The 21258-nt window shown below is 33.2% G+C and overlaps 4 protein-coding genes, 1 long non-coding RNA gene and 2 other non-coding genes across 9 annotated transcripts; 3 read left to right on the forward strand and 4 right to left on the reverse strand.

Annotated features, from left to right (window-relative positions):
• The first annotated feature begins 377 nt into the window (after positions 1-377).
• On the forward strand, positions 378-450 carry TRNAK-CUU. The gene has a single exon. It is a non-coding gene; the product is annotated as a tRNA-Lys (tRNA).
• A 395-nt stretch (positions 451-845) lies between these two features.
• Positions 846-1646, reverse strand: LOC120188865. The gene is made up of 3 exons (XR_005522449.1): positions 1626-1646; positions 1186-1389; positions 846-894 (listed from the first exon to the last, which is right to left on the reverse strand). It is a non-coding gene; the product is annotated as an uncharacterized LOC120188865 (long non-coding RNA).
• A 1160-nt stretch (positions 1647-2806) lies between these two features.
• On the reverse strand, positions 2807-5719 carry LOC120188729 (proteasome subunit beta type-1). The gene is made up of 7 exons (XM_039192128.1): positions 5604-5719; positions 5380-5487; positions 4402-4483; positions 4010-4139; positions 3779-3921; positions 3606-3692; positions 2807-3144 (listed from the first exon to the last, which is right to left on the reverse strand). The coding sequence occupies exons 1-7, from the start codon at positions 5648-5650 to the stop codon at positions 3070-3072; spliced, it is 672 nt and encodes a 223-aa protein (XP_039048059.1). The 5' UTR covers positions 5651-5719; the 3' UTR covers positions 2807-3069.
• Positions 5720-8364: 2645 nt separating this feature from the next.
• On the forward strand, positions 8365-8437 carry TRNAK-CUU. Its single transcript has one exon. It is a non-coding gene; the product is annotated as a tRNA-Lys (tRNA).
• A 729-nt stretch (positions 8438-9166) lies between these two features.
• Positions 9167-10887, reverse strand: LOC120188547 (transducin beta-like protein 2). The gene is made up of 5 exons (XM_039191941.1): positions 10773-10887; positions 10533-10672; positions 10065-10139; positions 9618-9708; positions 9167-9381 (listed from the first exon to the last, which is right to left on the reverse strand). The coding sequence occupies exons 1-5, from the start codon at positions 10885-10887 to the stop codon at positions 9167-9169; spliced, it is 636 nt and encodes a 211-aa protein (XP_039047872.1).
• A 1210-nt stretch (positions 10888-12097) lies between these two features.
• LOC120188840 (40S ribosomal protein S13) lies at positions 12098-14203 on the forward strand. Its single transcript, XM_039192227.1, has 5 exons — positions 12098-12242; positions 12355-12427; positions 13247-13385; positions 13467-13653; positions 13974-14203. Exons 1-5 carry the CDS (start codon positions 12220-12222, stop codon positions 14005-14007), a joined length of 456 nt encoding a protein of 151 aa, XP_039048158.1. The 5' UTR covers positions 12098-12219; the 3' UTR covers positions 14008-14203.
• Positions 14204-18393: 4190 nt separating this feature from the next.
• On the reverse strand, positions 18394-20743 carry LOC120188634 (autophagy-related protein 8f-like). Of its 3 annotated transcripts, none has more exons than XM_039192042.1 (6): positions 20566-20743; positions 20346-20396; positions 20188-20243; positions 19232-19284; positions 18976-19094; positions 18394-18672 (listed from the first exon to the last, which is right to left on the reverse strand). In XM_039192042.1, the coding sequence occupies exons 2-6, from the start codon at positions 20380-20382 to the stop codon at positions 18584-18586; spliced, it is 354 nt and encodes a 117-aa protein (XP_039047973.1). In that variant the 5' UTR covers positions 20383-20396; positions 20566-20743; the 3' UTR covers positions 18394-18583. The 3 variants fall into 3 exon arrangements, with proteins under 3 accessions (XP_039047973.1, XP_039047971.1, XP_039047972.1); XM_039192040.1 differs by having other exon boundaries at positions 20346-20398; positions 20560-20742; XM_039192041.1 differs by having other exon boundaries at positions 20346-20399; positions 20524-20571.
• Positions 20744-21258: the final 515 nt, after the last annotated feature.

Genomic DNA, 21258 nt, shown 5'->3' on the forward strand with positions numbered 1-21258 from the left:
ACAATGCGAGAGAGGAAGGCCAAGAGCCGAAGACTGAGCTGATTTTTTTGGTAAACAGATACAAAAGGATCGAGATTTAGATCGCATTTTTATCTGAATTTTATGAAAATTCAAGTTTGAAAACCAATGTACTGAAATGTGACGTAAATTATTATATAATTTAAAAATATATACGAATATAACTTGATAACATTATTATATAATGTGACGTAAATTAATCTTAATAAGTTATAATATTGCTTGTATTTCATATAAATTTACAGTTTATATGAAATCCATGGTTCAAACTTCGAACAATTTCATTACTCATATATTTGCCTGTTATTGAGAGATAAAAAATAAAACATTAAATAAACTATGCACTTCTTAACCAACCAGCCCGTCTAGCTCAGTCGGTAGAGCGCAAGGCTCTTAACCTTGTGGTCGTGGGTTCGAGCCCCACGGTGGGCGTTAGTTGTTCTTTTTGTTTTCTTCATGCCAATCCCGTCCGAACAGCCGCCCATGTATTTTTATTTAACATTAAGGCTCTGCTTAGCTGATATTTTCAACTTTACTCAAAATGCCATTTAGGTGAAGATTGAAAACCCATTTTAATATTTAAAACTTTTAAGAAAAAAACATTTTATTTATATATTTTCACAAAGCAAACAAATGTTTCAAGTAAGCAAAATCTCATTAACTAATCTAAAGTGCATTATGCAAGGCCTCATGAACAACCTTGACAGGGATGGAGTGTATTGGTTTGATTACTATCGCAAATCTTTCGATGGTGCTTCCCACAAAATCCATGTTATTGCAAGAGTATAAGCAATCGGAGATATATCGACATAGCTCGAGAATATGTTTTACCTAATGGCATAGGCTTCAGTGACCACGAAATCCATGTAATATTATCTGCTGTATACAACCGGAGTCAATGCCTGAGTCTCGAAACAGCAATTCGCAATCCATATCAATCAAACATTAAAATAGTCGTGAAAAAGGCGATGGTCAAAGGCTCTTAGAAAGAAACAAAATGGGAGAGGGACATAAAGGGGGCCGGATTTAGTTCGGGTCATAATAACCTCCATTGTGCATAATAATTTGAACCTGAAAACCTGTATTATTCGTCAAAACATCGTTTTTTAGATTTTGATCTAATGGTATGGATATAGGCGGAAAAAAAATTTACGGCTCAGGATGTACCATGGTGCGCTTTCTCGGCAGTATCCAACACCTTTCCTGTTTCCAGACATAGCCACTGCAATGTTGGACCGTGAGTTGCTGCCAGTATCTTTCCATCAGGGGATACGCTGAGACGATCATAGTGCAAAGTTGAACCACTTGCATCGTGAAGCGGTATTGGAAACACCTTCAGAGTTTTCAGATCCTCGTCAAGCTTATATCGAACTTCAACAAAGCACTTAGAACAGTCAGCAGGGGCAGAATAATAACTCCAATACGAGAAATAGAAAAGGGTACAAAAACTCCACTCATGTTAGGCATAACAGTTTGCAAATTAACTTCAATAAAAGGGAAAATTTATCAGCAACAAAGTCATCGACATTGATTTTCTTGTTATCGGAACCGGTATGTGCATGTGTGTGTAAAAGAGGTGGGAGAAAGTCACGGGAGTGCAAACAGACCATTGATGTTCCAAATTCTTATTGTACCATCCTTGGATGCTGTAATAATTTGCTCCGAGTTTGGAGAAAAGCACAACCAAGTCACTGCACTCTGCACATTAAGAAAACGATACCCAAAACAAGAAGTTAGAAACAAGCAGCAATTCGAAGAAACGTCAAAAGCCATTACTTCCGAATATGCCGTGAGGAAGAAACAAACAAGGGATGCATTAGTCGATAGAAGTTTGTCAATTATTCTGTAATTGTGTAAAATACTTTGCACGAGGAACAAAAACTTTCATCAATACTAAGTACCACAAACAAAAGACTTTGTTAAAGCGAAACTTTCATCAATACTTTCACCAATGTACTGAAATGCGCTTGCTTAGTAACGGCCTAACTAACTGGCGGGAGCTGCAATAAAGTGGAAGCTAACATGTAGAATGGTGAGGTGTACTTTTGTGATACGAAGGAGGGCAATCAGGGCATTTCATATTAAGGCTGGTGATAGGAGGGAATTAAAACCGAAATTTACTGTTATTCTTTAAGGTCTTAAGTATCCCATATATACGAATATGAACGTTAATTATAAATATATATATATATATATTAAACGGTTGGTTTATTATCGCATCGACTCTGATGTAATAGTTGAAGTCTTGCACCCAATCGTGAATAGTCTTGATGTTTGATAATATTTCACCCATTTCAAATTTATCTTAATAATTTAATTCAATTTAACTTTTTTATTCAGCAACTAATTACAATATTAGTATTTTTTTACTAACTTTATATAAATTTAATTATTAAAATAATAAACTTGATCTTTTCAACATTTATATACTACACCATTTTGATTCTAAATTAAAAAAAAATCAGTATATTTAACTTTTAATATTTGTAAAATGTATATATTATACATTGATTTTTTTGGAATTCAGATTATATTAACCCAATATGTAAATATTGAAAGTTAAATTTAATATTATATTATTTAGAGTTATATAAAATTAACAGAAAAACAATAATTCTTTCTTCACTAGATAAATGAGCTTTATTCGAACAGAGCTTCGAGTCTTTTAATTTCGAACCGAATTTCTTACAGCTTCAACTCGTATCAGCGTCCCAATAGCCATACCCTCACATTGCAACAATTGGATTTTGGACAGCATTTCATTATCTACTTTGCCAAAACAGAATCAAAAGTGGAAACAATTTTTTTCCTTTTAAAACACAGAAGATTAGTTGAGCAACAGACCATCCATGAAACATTATCCAAAGCCTATTTTTGCCTAACAGCTGATATCTTGAAAGATAAATTAAACTGCAATGCATGATTTGAGTATCAGAATACGATCAAAGTAGTTTGATACAAGCATCAGACACGGTATACCAGTCATTCCATCAATTCAAGGACTCACACGTCTGTAAGAGGTGTGTAACCCAGATCACAGTGGAAATTTGATCAATCTTTCCTAAGTTCCATGTATTCCCGACGGATACCATCAGCATTTATGACAACAATTTCAAGTTTGTCTCCCTGTTAAACATCCGTGGCGAATACAAAAACAGAAAAGAGTTAGAGAAGGAATTGAAATAGGATATGTGAGATTGAAGTTTCGTTCCCCAAAGCCTGATTATATCCCGATAAAATCAAAGACCGCAACAACCAAGAAGGGAGCTGATCTATTTCGAGGCACTTAAGATGTATGCTACACAGACTCAAGTGTGAGTGATGGTAATGGATATTTTCTGACTCTTTTTCATTTATCTAAAGGATCTTTGGAGGATCCATCCCTATTATTACTTCAGGCACGCATCCAACAGGGTATGTTCGCTATTTCCAACTTCTTCCATGTATTTGGAGGGTCACATCCCATACCTATGGCAAAAAATGTATCGGACAAGGATACTAAAAGAAAAGTGAAAGTCAGAGCATACCAATAGAACACAGCCTTCCCAAGTTACCAAATCATAGAAACTAATTGAATGAGAACTTACAGTGTATATATCTCTCTCAGATGCTGACGCAAAAACAGTTTTCACCAAATCGACAGCTTCAGCTTCCACAAGTGGAGTAACAGCATCCTGCAAGACCCATGGGCTTGAGATGAAAAAAAAAAAGCAAAGTCTAAATGAAATGAGACAATAAATAATTAAACTCGGGAGCATACCTGGACAGGCAATAAGAGAGGACTGGGTGATTTCAGTTGGTTATCCAAGAAAGGCATGATGAGTGTCGAACCGGAACCTTGAGAGCTGTATCCAACCTTCTCATAGGAACCAACAGCGTCATATGTGAAGACACAACCCTTTCCTAATGGTTTAAAATAAGAATATTAACTCATATTCTCACGATACAAATAAAGGCTTAATACTTGAAACTACGGCTCAAAGCAGAATACCTTCATTATCAAGGCCGCCTAAAACATTAAAAGAATAATAAGGAAAGAATCGCTTGTAATAAAGGGTGTTGGACAGCAGTTGGGCCATTGCAGGGCAGCTCATTTGCTTGTTGTGCTGATGCTGATAAATCTTTATTTTGAGAAGCAACATTAGAACTGTGTATATACACACGTACATATATATATACGATATTATAATTTATATCAGCTGCAGCATATGTTTACAAGTACTGGAATCATGATTAGGTTCCTAAAAGTCTGAACACTAAATCAAAATTACATGTCCTTCTTGTTTGAAATTATTCTAGTACAGTTAATGAGAAAATTCAAGTGAAGCCAACATTCCATGCAAAACGAGTACTGCCTCATATCAACGAAAGGGGAAACCTTACCAAGTGCCTAGCTGCCAGTTGCTTTTGTAAAGCCTTCACATCGGCTTGAAATCCCGAGGATGCCATAACACATTTATCTGCACTGCAAATGTCAAAGAGACACTAATGAGAAACCCTCAAAAAGAAACAAATAGAAAAGCTGAAACATAAATAAGTAAAGAAAATCAATCATTACAGACTATTAACCCCCCTCCATCTTCACTAACACTTGCTTTAAAAATTGAGATGCACCGAAATACCCATTATCTACATATTAAAAGTCTGTCTTCGAAACACATACCAAAGATCTTGATCTAACGATTGAGAATGTATAAACTATGCCATATCTTTTCCTTTACCATGTGAGCTATTTGGTTATGGAAACACTGACATTGCTATCCTCTAGAGTTCCATAACTATAACAATATAGCTCAGAAAACTATCAAACATACGAGGATAGCTTGTAGGAAAACTTACCAATTTCTATTCCATTATCTTAACCGGAAATAAAATAGAGTGCTGGGATCCTTTCAACCATTACAGTCAAAACTACTTTAAATATTACAAACAATCTTCTTTAGCAAATTTCACCAAATTCCATAATTTCCCCATTAAGAATTAATTGTCAAATTCCTTATACTTAACCTCAGCTTGGAAAATTTACAAGACTACATCTTGATAATACTGTTATTAATTGCCAAAAATAAACTCCATTGCCTACACCCCCACCAATTTTTTTGGACTAATAGCAATTTAGGTTCTGTAACTGTGAGTTCAAATATCAGACAAATTAACCCTTCCCACCAGAAGAAAAAATGAGTTTAAATGCTTAATTGACCCTTGTAAATTTTAAGTTAGCTGATTTGGTCCCTCCCAATGTTTGATCCTCACTCCGTCCCTGATTAACAGGCTATTACTTTCTACTCCAAATTTCTATTATTTTCAATCAATTCTGGTTAACCTAAAAAAAAAGACCAAGGGACTGAATAAAGAACATACAGTTTACAGATTTTGGAGTATTCGCGGGTCAGAATATTGTAACCGGTTGACATTCGAGTATCAGCTGCGATAACACAGTAATCAGCTCCGGCAATCGCAACACAAGATCTGCAATTTTCCAAAAAAGAATCCAAGAAAAACACAACAATAACATTCAATAAACAACGAAATCGAAAATGAAGAAAAAAAATAAACATATTTTGGTTGGGTGAAAAAAAATGTACCCTCCATTGTTGTCGTAAGGAGACCAGTTCGCCTGTTGCTTGGTCATGGTGAACGGAGCAGATAGAGACTTAGGTCGACAAAGAGAAATTTAGAGAACACTGATTTTTTTTTTTAAATTATTTTCCTTTACTCAGATTTAACAAGTCTGCCTTTGCCAACAAGAAAGCCGTTTTTCCTATTAGTATGGGTCCGGGTTTAGGCCCATATAGACCCAACCCAACACAAAACCAGTGGATTTATGAGTCGGTCGAATTTAAATATATTCTTTTGACCCATGGTGCGAAGGGATATTTAAGTTTCGATTTAATTTTTTATTTAATTTTTAAAAAAAGTAGGTTCATATTAGATTAGAAGAGATTTTATAAAAGAGAATAACCGAAGTTACGGTAGAAATGAATTTAAAATAAAAAGAACTGATCTGATCTGACTTTAATAATTATAATAATACTCATTTATAAATTTGTATCAATTATCTTTTTTTTTATTCATGTCGAGTCATAGTAAATTTAAAACACAAAATTCAAACGTTGAACTTAGAACATCATCAAATACAAAGGGATTAAGATAGGGTATAACTCTTTAATTTTTAGATTGGAATAGGAGCGGTCAAAAAATCAACCTACTTCACCCTGTGTCCAGTCCAGTGGCACATTTTGATTACTCCAAGTAACTTTTTCAATATAAAAACATCGTTAGAGTAACAATAAGATTGAATGATAATATAAGAGATAATTAAAAAAACATATACATAAATAAATGAGAATTACACCATAATACGGTAAAAGTGCCCGGATAATGCTACAGAGAGTGTTTAATTCTCAAACTAACGTGATTCCAACATTATTTCCCCATCTAACGTATTTTCTACAGTAATCACCTAAAGACCCCAGGATATCTCGGCGTCTTTGGGCTAAAATTTTAATACATGGATTACTTGGCGTCTTTTGTTAAAAAAAATTCTGCTTATTGTGGATTTTTGGCGATTTTACCAAAAAAATCACATTTTCCTTAAATATTTACGTTTCAGACACATTTTGAGATAATATTCCCGATTTAATACCCTTTGCAAAAAGGTGCGGCCCATGCACCGCTTTTAAACTTTTTTCTCAACTATAAATACACTCTCAATTTGTAAACATTCACAACAATCCTCTCAACTAGAAGAATGTCGTCGCTTCAATACAGATATCCAACATCATCGTTAACTTATACAGATTTCCATCCAAACGAAGCAGACCGATTTCTATTTAATAACTACAAAAAAAATAAAATATTTAAATAAAATAATAAAAAAATTAAATAATACAATAATTAAATAAAATATTAACAAAATATTAAATATAACAAAATATATTTTATAAATAAAATTTGAACGATGTTTGGTTTTTGAGAGAATTTGAGAGGATTTGGTGTGGTGAAAATAGTTGAGAGTGGGGTATTTATAGGATTGGATGGATGGTGTGAACAGTCAGTTGGGTCGGTGGGATGGAAGGTGCATGGGTTGCGCCTTTCTGCAAAGGATGTTAGATCGGGAATATTATCGCAAAGGGTGTTTGAAACGTAAATATTTAAGGATATTTTACGGATTTAGTAAATTTTTAATTTTTTTCTATAAAATTATTTTTGCATTAAATTACACAATTCAATTATGTCTACCAATTACCACTTGACATTTTCTGATGCGTTTTTAACCCTTTCAAAATCCTATATGTATACTATATTCTAGGATTTTAAAAAATAATTTTGCAGAAAGGAACGACACATTCACCGCATAGGATTTTAAAAAATAAATATTAGTTATAAAACTTTTATAAATATTTTTCAAAATCTTATGCGGTGCATGTACCGTTCCTTTCTGCAAAATTATTTTCAAAATAATGATGATGATTATCCGTAATATTTTATAAAATTATTTATATTTTGAAAGGGTCAAAAACGCATCAGAAAGTGTCAAGTGGTAATTAGTAGACATAATTTTATTGTGTAATTTAATGCAGGAATAATTTTATAGAAATTATTTAAAATTTGTTAGATCCGTAAAATATTTTTAAACAGTACCTAACAAATAATTAATTTATGTTAAGGTGATATTTGTGTAAAAACGCCAATTTTTTTTCTTGGATTTCAATTGAAGACGCCTAGAGATCCCAAGAAATAATCAACACCACTGAAGACATCGAGAAATCCCAAAACCCTGTAGAAAACATCCTAGATCAAGAATTAATCGGATGAATACATTAGATTGGGAATTAAACATTCGCACATCCTTATCTGGGCACTTTTGCCCCATAATACACGAATATATTATATCGAGCCTTGTTTTTATCTAAATCGTAAAATTTTGACTTAGGGGTGCTTTTGAAAAAAAATGTATTATTTATTTGTATAATATAAATTTTAAATTAATAAAATTAATTAATTAAACTCTCAAATTGAAAATACTGAAACTGTTAAAAATTTTATAAATTCTGACTGTTAAACTATAATATATTTTTGAGATGTTGTTGTTACTTGTAGATTTTTTTAAAAAAATTATAAAATCATTAAAAATATATACGAATATAACTTGATAACATTATTATATAATGTGACGTAAATTAATCTTAATAAGTTATAATATTGCTTGTATTTATTATAAACTTACAGTTTATATGAAATCCATGGTTCAAACTTCGAACAATTTCATTACTCATATATTTGCCTGTTATTGAGAGATAAAAAATAAAACATTAAATAAACTATGCACTTCTTAACCAACCAGCCCGTCTAGCTCAGTCGGTAGAGCGCAAGGCTCTTAACCTTGTGGTCGTGGGTTCGAGCCCCACGGTGGGCGTTAGTTGTTCTTTTTGTTTTCTTCATGCCAATCCCGTCCGAACAGCCGCCCATGTATTTTTATTTAACATTAAGGCTCTGCTTAGCTGATATTTTCAACTTTACTCAAAATGCCATTTAGGTGAAGATTGAAAACCCATTTTAATATTTAAAACTTTTAAGAAAAAAACATTTTATTTATATATTTTCACAAAGCAAACAAATGTTTCAAGTAAGCAAAATCTCATTAACTAATCTAAAGTGCATTATGCAAGGCCTCATGAACAACCTTGACAGGGATGGAGTGTATTGGTTTGATTACTATCACAAATCTTTCGATGGTGCTTCCCACAAAATCCATGTTATTGCAAGAGTATAAGCAATCGGAGATATATCGACATAGCTCGAGAATATGTTTTACCTAATGGCATATGCTTCAGTGACCACGAAATCCATGTAATATTATCTGCTGTATACAACCGGAGTCAATGCCTGAGTCTCGAATCAGCAATTCGCAATCCATATCAATCAAACGTTAAAATAGTCGTGAAAAAGGCGATGGTCAAAGGCTTTTAGAAAGAAACAAAATGGGAGAGGGACATAAAGGGGGCCGGATTTAGTTCAGGTCATAATAACCTCCATTGTGCATAATAATTTGAACCTGAAAACCTGTATTCTTCGTCAAAACATCGTTTTTTAGATTTTGATCTAATGGTATGGATATGAGCGGAAAAAAATAAAAATTGACGGCTCAGGCTGTACCATCGTGCGATTTCTCGGCAGTATCCAACACCTTTCCTGTTTCCAGACATAGCCACTGCAATGTTGGACCGTGACTTGCTGCCAGTATCTTTCCATCAGGGGATACGCTGAGGCGATCATAGTGCAAAGTTGAACCAATTGCATCGTGAAGCGGTATTGGAAACACCTTCAGAGTTTTTGGATCCTTGTTAAGCTGGTATCGAACTTCAACAAAGCACTTAGAACAGTCAGCAGGGGCAGAATAATAACTCCAATACGAGAAATAGAAAAGGGTACAAAAACTCCACTCATGTTAGGCATAACAGTTTGTAAATTAACTTCAATGGAAGGGAAAATTTATTAGCAACAAAGTCATCGACATTGATTTTCTTGTTATCGGAACCGGTATGTGCATGTGTGTGTAAAAGAGGTGGGAGAAAGTCACGGGAGTGCAAACAGACCATTGATGTTCCAAATTCTTATTGTACCATCCTTGGATGCTGTAATAATTTGCTCCGAGTTTGGAGAAAAGCACAACCAAGTCACTGCACTCTGCACATTAAGAAAACAATACCCAAAACATGACGAAGTTAGAAACAAGCAGCAATTAAAGAAACGTCAAAAGCCATTACTTCCAAATATGCCGTGAGGAAGAAACAAACAAGGGATGCATTAGTCGATAGAAGTTTGTCAAGTATTCTGTAATTGTGTAAAATACTTTGCACGAGGAACAGAAACTTTCATCAATACTAAGTACCACAAACAAAAGACTTTGTTAAAGCGAAACCTTTTACGACTATAACAGAGGATAGCAACTTGTGGCATGAAAGAAAAGATGTAATTGAACGATATGAACATAATGAAAAAAATAGCACATAAGCTTTACGACTATGGGTGGAATTACATGCCCTGTGCCCTTTAAGCTGCATAATGTTTGTAACCTCCTTGACTGAACCGTCCTTGGCGTATATAATCTCCCATATCTAACAACGTAAATGCTGATACTTAGCAAAATAATGAACCTCAAGGATAAAATGCAGGATGAAGTAATCCATTCATGCACAGTGCATCAGGCATGTATATGACAAACACGAACTAAAATAGTCCAAAATATAGGTGGAAATCTCACAGCAATACTACGTGATTTTATCTATATATGAAGCATGCCCATAGTCTGACTCTCAATGAAGTGTAAATTCAATGCTACAAAGTAATCCATCGTGATCAAAATGATGCAATCTTAATTCGAGAGTTCCATAAAATTTGGGTGATAAACAATTTCGATTTTCAAGTGTTAGAGAGACTTCAGAATTTCCAAATATTGGTTGTAGTATTAATATTGTATCACAAATAAAAGGGAATTGAGAGAGATACACCTTTACATCCGCTGTAAAGGCTGCAGCAGTAACGAAACGGCCATTTGGTGATATAGTAGCCATGATATTTTTCAACTGATTAGTGTCAACATGCCCTAAAACTTTCCCAGTTCTCCCATGCCAAAGTAAGATATCAGTACCTGTGAAACAACAAAGTGTTACTCATGTTACATCCAAATGAACATTTTTACTGTTTATTGTAAATTTTTTAGTAATGTGTTATAGAGTGCTACCGCAAACTTTTGGAACAAGAGGCAACGATGGCACTACCATCTCTAGTTCCATAACTTGAAGTAGCCCCAGTTCCGATCAAATTATCAATAATTATAATAATTATCAAATTAGATTGTATCATAGTCCTGCAATTTTTTAAATGATGTATAGAAAAAAATAATCGGCCACATAAAGTGCTTGAAAAAATATTTTAAATTTAAAATGTTTGCTACATTACTCTTTGAAAATCGTTTTGAACATACGAATTTTAAAATTCGTCTGGATTATATGACGTCTTATTTAATCTTTATATATAAACGATAGTAGAAATAATTAATGACGTTTCAGAAATTGCCAAGTAAACTAGACATCTTCCGGTAGTCGTTGAGTGATCCTGACGACTTCCATTAAGTATTATAGTAAACACCCTATTTAAAAAATAATTTTTAAATATACTATTGGAACAATTTTGTCATCACAGTCACCATACAAGAACGGAAAAATAATTAATATAAAAAAAAGTTGATCTAATAGCTTTATCTAATGGGTAAATTATACGGATAGTCCCTTATATTTTTTGTTAGATAAATTTTAGTCAACGATTAAAAAAAAAAGAATGATTCCGATCAGTTATATTTTTGGTCCGTTTGATTTTAATATCTTAAACGTCAACCTTAACGGAAGTATTACGTGAACGGAAGTGTTAGGTGATAATTAAAATATATAAAAAAAATCCATTTCAATGGCAGTGGAGGATGGAGAATTAGAGATACAAAATTTATTGTTAAGTGTGATGGTATTATATGCAACATATATTGGGCATTTGGAATCAATAAGTAAATGAGAAAGATGAAGAGGCAGTAAATGGTGCGAATGACATTATTATCAACCAATGTAATTACTTTGACTTTACGATATTACAGTGTAATAACATCAAACTAATTATAAACAAAAAAACTAAAATAAATTAATCAAAAAAAGAAAATAGTGAAATCATAACCACGATAACAGTACTAACACAAGAAGAAGACACAACATGTGGATTTTATTTTAATTTTTTAATTGACACAATATTATTTTAAATTTAATTGACATAATAAGTAGATTTTATTTTAATTTTTAATTATTACTTAATTTTTCGTTAAAGGGTTAACATGGGTTAATAGTTAAGAGATTAAAGTTGAACAGATCGATAATGTAAGAAATCAAAGTCACCTCTTTTTAATCGATGTCTCAAAATCAATCAGATCGAAAATATAAATAATCATTCGTGTAGTTTATCTTTATCTAATTAACTGGCAAGGTCCGGCCCAATAAACACAAAAAGGGCCCAAAGTTCACTAGCAAAGGACTAGATGATAATAAAACCCTAGCCCCCAACAACCTTTATTTCGAGTTTAGGGTTTCTTTGCTCACTGCAATCTAGCAGAGGTAAGTAATCAAAAGAAGCAGCCGGGCTCGAGAATCTGTAACCATGGGTCGTATGCACAGCCGAGGGTTTGTATTTCGTCTAAAACTTGATTCATTATCCTCTGAAAACAGCCCCATGATTTCATCGATCGTGTCTCTTCTATTTGCTTTGTCGCTGATTAGAAATTTTATTTTGCAGTAAGGGTATTTCAGCATCCGCTTTGCCTTACAAGAGAACTCCGCCTAGTTGGTTGAAGATCTCTTCTCAAGATGTGAGTCATTTGTCTTAAACGCTCTATTAATTTTACTTGCTTCACCGAACAAAATTTTATTATTAATCGAAGTTTCTTTAGTTAAATTTTGTCAAGATTGAGAAAACCGAAAGCTGTGGGAGCAACCTCTAAATGATTAATATTTATGTTTGATAGTGCATTCAGTATAAGAATACGGACGTGTGTCCGGCGTGATTACATTCTAATCGTAATTTAATGTCTACGTCCGACGTTGATATTAGAAATGGAGCTCAAGGAAAGCGAAGAGCTAGAATAACATGGCATTTAGTTATGTCCCAATGCTTTGTTTCTTCACATTTCTCAAGCGTGGAATCAAAATAGACTTTGGTTCTTGTTTGTCGGTGGTTTCACACATTACCTCTCTTACTTTTCATGGACTAAACCTCGAGTTGTTTTGATCTTTGATTAGTATGTTATTCTTGAAGAATTCAAGTGTAACCACAAATTTTACTGCTCAAGTGATGGGCGATTTTTGTTGTAATTAATGATCTACCTCAAAGGATTGGGCTGCTACAATTGTTCCTTTTAGTATTCTAAAGGCGTTTTGGGGGTTTATATTATGTTAATTTGAATCTTCATTTTTCTTGAAGCACTCTCGTTCATCGCATATTTGGCAATGAGTAAGTGGTATGGTCATTCAAAGATATGAAAAAAAGTTAGAAAGCCCGAGTAACATTGGTTTACATTTATGCTATTATGAGTAGTTGGAAAACCCCTACTTTAGTTCATTATGTCTGATATTTAAAGTTTGTACTATTTAGTTTCGCAATATTTATTCATTTTGATTTTATCATTTAGGTTGAGGAGAACATTTGCAAGTTTGCAAAGAAGGGTTTGACCCCATCACAAATCGGTGTCATCCTCCGTGATTCTCATGGTATTGCACAGGTGAAGAGTGTCACCGGCAGCAAGATTTTGCGTATACTGAAAGCCCATGGTACACCTTGTTGAAATTTTTGTTTTTACATTTCTCTTTACATTTAACTATAAACATTCGAACTGTTGATTTGATTTTCAGGCCTTGCTCCGGAAATTCCTGAGGATCTCTACCACCTGATTAAGAAAGCTGTTGCTATCAGAAAGCATCTTGAACGGAACAGGAAAGACAAGGATTCCAAATTTAGGTTGATCCTGGTCGAGAGCAGAATTCACCGTCTTGCCCGATATTACAAGAAGACAAAGAAGCTTCCACCAGTGTGGAAATAGTAAGTTTTTATATCCCTGTTTCTCATTAATGTTCTTAATGTGTTTTAACTTATGTTAGTTGGGCTGAGAGAGAGTGTTGGATGCATGTATCATTAACAAATATTTTCTTTTTGTTTCCAAATATGCTCGTATATTTGGAGAATTTTATTATTATACCCATGTCCGAGTATATGTTGGTTAAAATAACATAGTGTTCAACCAGTGTTGGAGGACTGCCCTTTCGGAAAATTTTGTTGACCCCAATAGTGGTCATTCTAGTATAGTGGCCTAAAGACTCAGGTTTTTACTTGCAAATCTTAACAGAATTTCCATCATGCAGTGAATCTACCACCGCCAGCACTCTTGTGGCTTAGACCCGACAGTTCAAGTCTTCTAGGGCCAATTGACATTCTCCTGAATATGCAGGGTTAAACTTTTGGTATTAATGCTTTTTAAAGAACTAGTTCATTTATGTCTGAAATTGAGATACTTGGGAAGGAAATATTATGTTTAGTGTGTCAGAATTATCTATCTTATATTTTTCATTTAATTTGAAACGTTTTTTTATTTTCAATCTCGCATTTGATTGCCTTTTCTTTGGATCTAAGGGTGCATCTCATAGAGCTGCATTCAAGCTTAAAAAAGCTCTAGCTGAGCTTGACTTGATTCTCGAACTTAAAATTCAAGGTTCAAATTTTGGTTTGAATCTCGGTGCTTCTGATTTTGAACCCCGGAACCACTGTGTACCCGACTTTCACCTTAGTTTGTCTCAACAAGTTACATCTATTGGTGACATGCCCATACGGAATTAGCTATGCTAAAAATGACACAGAATATGCTCAACGATTGCCACGATATCAGCACAACTTCATTCTGATCCAAATTGCTGAATGTCAACGACTCCAAAGTGGGATGAATTCGGAGTTTTGGTCCCTACTTAGCACACAATCGATTGAATTTGGAGTTTTGGTCCCTACTTAGTACACAATCGATTGAATTTGGAGTTTTGGTCCCTACTTAGCAACTCCATAGATTTGTTAGATACATGTTAGAGCAATTGCTTCAATGAGCAAGTACTCTTATTCCCATTACAAAGAGTTTCGATCTAGCTCAGACTGAAACCGAAACCTTTGAAATTGTAACCTCGAAACATCCCGAGACAAACGTATAATAGAAATGCAAATGTAGTGTGCCCTTTCTTGGCATAACCAAGACCAGGATAAACCGAGTTGGCTACCAAATCAAATCTTTTCTCATCAAACCAATTAAAATCTTACTGAACTTGAGTTGCTCTACGAGCATCATGCAAAACAGAACAAAATACCTTAACGGCGAAAAGAACATCACAGGCTGAATTCAGATTACCACATAATTTCTTAGATAATTTGGCGTTTGCCCATTGAATTTCAGCTAATTTCTTCCTCAAACTCGAAACTTCATTGTCTTTCTCATCCTCTTCCTGCAAGCGGTTTGAAAACGTCCGCAAAGTTCCAACTTGCTTTGATTCTGTTGCACTTGAGCTTCTAAGCAAGACATGAGCGATTTTAGAATTTGGATTCTTCAAAATATCCTTTTAAAAACGCTTCAAATCGGACAATATCCTGAGGTGAGAAATCAAAGCTATATCGGCTGCCTTCACACTTTCCTCCACGAAGGGCGCGTGCGAGCCTGTAACGAAGATACGAAGTTTCAAACGAAGAAACTGCGGCAAAGACAGACGCAATCAAAGATTCGGGCGATCTGGGTATCGACAGTTCGATCGTGGGAAGCTTTATTAACGGAGGATTGGGAGGGGCATCGGGCTTGGTGACGACGACTTGCTGGTCATCGAGGAGGGAAAATTCATCGTTGCTGTTGTTGGGATTGTCTTGGTCTTGGTCTTGAAAGTCAAGGCGAAGTTTTGGACCTTTAGGAGAGTTGTGGGGATTTGATAGGAGATTCTGGAACTTGAAATTAGTGTTTTGAAAATCGAATCAGATCGGTCGGTTTAACCTGGAATCGTTGTCTGGTCTGATTCATTTTACACCGATTAAATCGTTACTAGTGAACCGGAAAGAACCGCTATGAATCGTTCGAACCGAATCGGACCGTAAACCGGTTGAAAACTGATAGAACCGGTAAAACCGGTTGAAAACCGATAGAATCGGTAAAACCGGTGTAAACCGCCAGTTCTGTTTTTTTTTCTAAAAAAAAATTAAATCAAACGACATCGTTTGTTAAACGAGCCGAGTCGAACTTGAGTATTGCCGAGCTCGACTCGAACTCGAAAACTTTAAAAGTAAGTTCAACTCGACTCAAAAACTCACTAGCTAAAAAATATCAAGTTCAACTCGAACTCGAGATATAATATTGAAACTTGAATTCAAAAAGGCTCGAACTAAAAAAAATTAGAAGCTCGATTGAAGAGAAAGAATAGTTCGCTCTGTGCTCACCAAAAGGCTCTATGATTTTGAATGTCAAATTACCTCTATTATTTATAGAAGTCAGTTGGGATGATTTTCTATGTTTCTTAGCCATATGAAATTGTTTTGTTTTCATATTTTCTCTTTAGACTTTTTTGATGCTTTTCTATGTTTCTTAGCCATGTGGGATTTTTTTTAAAAAATTAAATCAAACAACATCGTTTGTTATGACTTTTTTAGCCCCAAATTTATTTTTTGATTATAGTTATATAATTATATTTATTATTTAATATGTTTTACCTTAAATATTATGTTGTAGTTGATTTGAATCATTTTGTTTCACTTGATTTTATGGTTTTTAATTTATATATATTATGACTTGCTTTGAATATGACTTGTGATATAAAAAAAATTATTAAATGTTTTTGGTATTTTCATTTAAATTTTTAAATAATTAATTAATTATGATGTCGTCCGGTTCTTCCAATTGATTGAACCAGTGAACCGATAGTACGGCCGATTTGCTAACCGGTCTGGTTCTGAAAACCATGCTTGAAATCCATTCATTTTCTGCAATGGAAATGGCAAAAAGAAATTTCCTTTAACTCAGTTTGGTTCTGTCCGCCAACTTACCAATTTTGTATGACATAGATATAGATTTTTATCTTAAAAATCTAACCAAATTTTACATTTACAACCAATGTATTTGATTGATATTAGTATTAAATAGTGTTATATTCCCCAATCGAGTCAAATATTTTTTTCCATCCCTATTTTTATCTTTCTTTACCAACCATCAGAGTATTTGATATTCACGTTTACATATAAATTCTAAGTTTGAGTAATATTGCATTTACAACCATACGAAAGAAGTAAAACAGATGCATCCTTATAAGGCACGCTTTAACAAGAAGAAGAAGAAAAAACTGACGTCAAAAGCCTATAAATCACGCAAGGATGATTAAATTTCAACTTAAAAATTGATTTTTTTTAATTTTAAATTATTTGAAACGAGTTATTTGAATTAACTTGAATTATCAATTCAATTTTCAAATTTGATTCGAGATAAATTTAAAAATTTTGAATATTTAAAAACTAAAACTTTAGCGGAATATTTTAACAATTTTACAATTTAATCTCATATTTTCTTATTCTTTCAATTTCTCTTTCATTTTAAATATATTTTTACCAAATATAAACTATACTATTAAATCATAGTAAAATATCTATATATTTTCAATTTCTCTTATTTTTTCATTTTTTAAATTTAATCTCATTATTTATTTATTTAATTCATCTTTCATTTTAAGTCATTTTTTTATCAAATTTGAATCATATACTCCCATACCACTATAGAATATATATGTAATTTCAATTCATTTTACTAAAAATATACTTTCATTCTTATTTAATCCATTTACATTTTACTCAATTGTTTACACATTCTTTCTTTCTTTTAATTTATTGATTCCTTCTCATCAATATTTTACACTCAAAATATCTCCTTTAAAATATAATTTTATAATTAGAATATATTTAATATATTAAATAACATTCTATTTAAATAATAAGAATATCTTATATAATTAGAGAAAATCAAAAAATCAAAATTAATTTTTACCATAAAATATAAATAATTATAATAAAATTTGTATAAAAATCCAAGCAACTTGACTCGAATTTCTTAAACTCGACTCGACTTAAAAAAATTCAAGTTAAATTCAAATTATAAAATATGAGTCATCAACTTTGATAGTTAATGCTCACCCCTCTACTACACTGAAACCTAACATTGTGAATGAAACCCAACATTGTGAATGAAGAAAACCGAAATAGAACCGGTGTCACATCGTATTGGCCAAAGTGGATTGAAACACACCAAAACATACTGAAATTTTACCCAAAACAGAATGTAAATTATTTGGTACCAATTTAAGACAGCAACAGTGTAGATTACAACGATTGCGATCATGGTTGAGCGATACTTTTAGCTATATGCAAAATGATGAGAAGAGAAGTGACGCCAAAAGAAGTCCTAGTTCACAATGGAAGCTATTGGGAAATGAAATCAAGACTTGGAATACGAAGATGAGTAGAGTATGACATTTAAAGGTCGTTTATAGCTGAATTTCCAGTACATTTTCTAAACCAATATTGCATTCAAATCATGCAAAACAAGTACCCTATCCTACATAGAAAACTAGAAAAAATGTTTGAGTAAATGCTCTCCAATGTATTCATTTGATCATCTAACTCAAATTTACTGTATCACTGTACTTAAACTCCACGAGATACACTTCACATCGTGAAGCTCTGATAAATCAGTGAATCGAACCGATAACAAGATGCTATAAAATGAACACAACTGAATGAATTTTAAATTGCTCATTGGTCTGAAATTTTAGTTGCTTAGAAGCTGTGTACAAATGAACTATACAAGTAAATACACAAAGGTTCTATATACCATGCAACGATGCCATGCTTATTCATTATTTAAAGCAAGAGACCGTATTAAATTGAGATTAGTTAAGGTCGTTGCATGATGTTACTAACCAAATGTATTTTCCCCACTGTATGTAACATACAGAAACCCATCTTCATCCTTCTTTTCATCATAGATGGTTGACATAATTGCTCCTGCAGGTTGATAATACGATATTAGACAGATTAGCATAGAAGAAAAAAAAGGATAAACTTCGAAAAATGTCCCGGAATTTTATGACTTTACATAAGGATACCAAATTGAATTTTTATCCTTTGATTTGTACCCAAAGTATTCAAAGAGATATTGATTTGAGTTAAAGGCTTCTTTTAAATATAAACCAAATGCTAAGGGCTTATTCGGGTAAAATAAAAATGTAGGGGATTACTTAAATAAAGTTTTAAAAACTGGGGGTTATTTATTATTTTAGTCAAGGAAGAACTTGCAAAGGAAAATACCAGTTGGAGGGAGGACATTGTCCACAAATAAAAAGATAGCCCTTTCGGCGCTCAGTTTGATTCTCTTCCGAATAACATAGACAAACTGACCCACTGTTAAGTCAGCTGGAACCAAGTATCTGTAAATTATATAATCAGTCATCACCACTTGCTACTAAATAATAATATGATGATAGCAAGGTTATGCCCTTTATTTAAGAAAACAAATATAAAAGATAATACGATATCGAGCACTTGGCATGAAACTGTTGCTTACTTCTTCTTGTCGATGTTGGGAATGTCATTTCCCTTTGTCTTCTCCACGATCACCTAAGAAACACACACAAATATCAATAGAAGAAAGATTGGGGTCACAAAGTGCAAGCTTTTCTTTTGCATCATGCATGGAGACAGACGAAAAATGTATAAACCAAATCACAAGCAATTCATTCCAAGATTAAGATGTTTAATCTTTATTAATATTTAAAGGGCAAAAGTTCTCCTTTTCATCTGCTTAGAATAGGCAACGGTTTTGAAAAAACCCAAAAGTTGTAACATGATATCCACTATTATTCATGCAATCATTCTTAGCTAACAAAGATTTGAACTATTGCTTTAAACCCTCAAGTTGTATCTCATGAACATACATTAAATAAAGCAAATGACTGATATGAACACGATAGATATCACATTCCTGCAAGCACAACATGAAAGCATCTCACAATTCTACATATACATATGCCTTAACAACACAGTCAAATAACACACAAGACAAAGGACTTCAATATGTTCTGTTGATACAATCATGTCAAGACCGTAATGCCAGTCCTGCCAATTCAAATGTGCAACAATTGTTTTAAATCATCGAGCCATATCTCATTAACATACATCACAGTATTATAACTGACAATGACGTTATACATATATGATTATGCTGCAAGCACTAAATCAGAAGCCGCGGAGGAACATGACTTAACAACAGGGTGGAGTATTACACTACACGTTAAGGGAATGCAAGCCAGACCTAACTCCTAAGAATCCAACCCTTAAATTCAGACATGAAAATTGTCACTTTGATCGAAAATGGAACATAAGCTACACCTAACAGAATTTCTCACCAAAATTTATAAGTTAAAATTCGGCAAGCAATAGAACAATCAAAATTACTCACTCAACGCCAGAAGAAACATTAACAAATAACGAAAACAGAAAGGGTTAATAATTAATTCTTACTGGAATTCTATCAGGGTATTTTGCCCTAATTCTTGCCGCCTCTGCGCGTCTTTTCTCTGAATATCCAGAACCCATAAATTAACAAAGTTTAACAAAAAATAAAAATAAACTAAACCAATAAGAACTAATATCAATACAAACAATTATCAGTAACATACCAAAGTCATGCTCGATCTTAAAGCTGCTTTTAGCCATTGTGCCTGGGTTATCTATGCACAACAAGCAAATAAAAAAATTAAATCATTTAGGAAACAAACTATAACTTAAGTTCAAAATCGGAATAACAAAATGAAATCTCAAATAACAAAGGAAAACGAAATCAATAGTCCGATCATAGCAAGTTTAACACGGAAAAATTCAAAATTCATCACGCCTTACCCAGATTTTGAGGAATCCAAATGCGAAATTTCAAGGTTTAGTTTTGGTTTTTCAATTTTTTTTCGGCGGAAACAAAAAATAAAATGGATAAATCAAGAGGTCAAAGGAGTATACAATAAGACTACGGAAGCTTAGAGACTGAATTAAATAGATCGATGAAGCAATCAACTGACGATAGACAGGCTGAGCAGTGTTCTCTATAATGATTGAAAAATTGAAAGTAAAAAGACGATAATAGGTTTGGGCTCCCGGCCTCTACAGTGTGCCGACCTTATCTTTTTGGGTTAGGTTCTGAACTAGGTTTGGTCTGGTTGAAGAACGGACACGAATTTATGTAATATAAATTTATAAAATTCTAAATAATATAAAATTTTAAATAAAATGCCATCCAACTCAGCTGGTAGAGCACACTGTTCTTAATCTTGAGATCGTGGGATCGAGTCCTATAGAGGGCATTTCATAATTTGGAGGTCTCTTACGGAAGCTGCTCTCAACCTAATGTTAGGAACAACCTATTATCATACCTCCCCCTTACCCCATTATATATGGGAACAATGGATAACTATTTTTTTTTTGGTATAAATTTAAAATTTTTAAAGGTATAACTATATCTTAATTTATCCTATAATCCATAAGCTAAGATCAAATTATATGAATACTATTTTCATTAAAAATGTATTATATTTGAACAGT

This window comes from Hibiscus syriacus, unplaced genomic scaffold (assembly GCF_006381635.1).
Source record: "Hibiscus syriacus cultivar Baekdansim isolate YM2019G1 unplaced genomic scaffold, ASM638163v2 tig00116951_pilon, whole genome shotgun sequence".
In the NCBI taxonomy this organism is placed as follows: Eukaryota; Viridiplantae; Streptophyta; class Magnoliopsida; order Malvales; family Malvaceae; genus Hibiscus; species Hibiscus syriacus.

What these genes read in the sequence shown, in the direction of transcription:
- LOC120188634 (XM_039192042.1), bottom strand. Translation starts at nt 20,382, where the DNA reads ATGGCTAAAAGCAGCTTTAAGATCGAGCATGACTTTG. An exon ending in TAAGATCGAGCATGACTTTG is followed by an intron (nt 20,244 to 20,345) that starts GTATGTTACTGA and finishes CTGGATATTCAG; the next exon opens with AGAAAAGACGCGCAGAGGCG. An exon ending in CCCAACATCGACAAGAAGAA is followed by an intron (nt 19,095 to 19,231) that starts GTAAGCAACAGT and finishes TATAATTTACAG; the next exon opens with ATACTTGGTTCCAGCTGACT.
- LOC120188729 (XM_039192128.1), bottom strand. Translation starts at nt 5,650, where the DNA reads ATGACCAAGCAACAGGCGAACTGGTCTCCTTACGACAACAATGGAGG. An exon ending in TACTCCAAAATCTGTAAACT is followed by an intron (nt 4,484 to 5,379) that starts GTATGTTCTTTA and finishes TGACATTTGCAG; the next exon opens with TGCAGATAAATGTGTTATGG. An exon ending in CTGAGAGAGATATATACACT is followed by an intron (nt 3,145 to 3,605) that starts GTAAGTTCTCAT and finishes GATGTTTAACAG; the next exon opens with GGAGACAAACTTGAAATTGT.
- LOC120188840 (XM_039192227.1), top strand. Translation starts at nt 12,220, where the DNA reads ATGGGTCGTATGCACAGCCGAGG. An exon ending in TGAAGATCTCTTCTCAAGAT is followed by an intron (nt 12,428 to 13,246) that starts GTGAGTCATTTG and finishes TTTATCATTTAG; the next exon opens with GTTGAGGAGAACATTTGCAA. An exon ending in GCGTATACTGAAAGCCCATG is followed by an intron (nt 13,386 to 13,466) that starts GTACACCTTGTT and finishes TTTGATTTTCAG; the next exon opens with GCCTTGCTCCGGAAATTCCT.
- LOC120188547 (XM_039191941.1), bottom strand. Translation starts at nt 10,887, where the DNA reads ATGATACAATCTAATTTGATAATTATTATAATTATTGATAATTTGATC. An exon ending in CCTTTACAGCGGATGTAAAG is followed by an intron (nt 10,140 to 10,532) that starts GTGTATCTCTCT and finishes TTACGTTGTTAG; the next exon opens with ATATGGGAGATTATATACGC. An exon ending in TGCAGCTTAAAGGGCACAGG is followed by an intron (nt 9,709 to 10,064) that starts GCATGTAATTCC and finishes CTTAATGTGCAG; the next exon opens with AGTGCAGTGACTTGGTTGTG.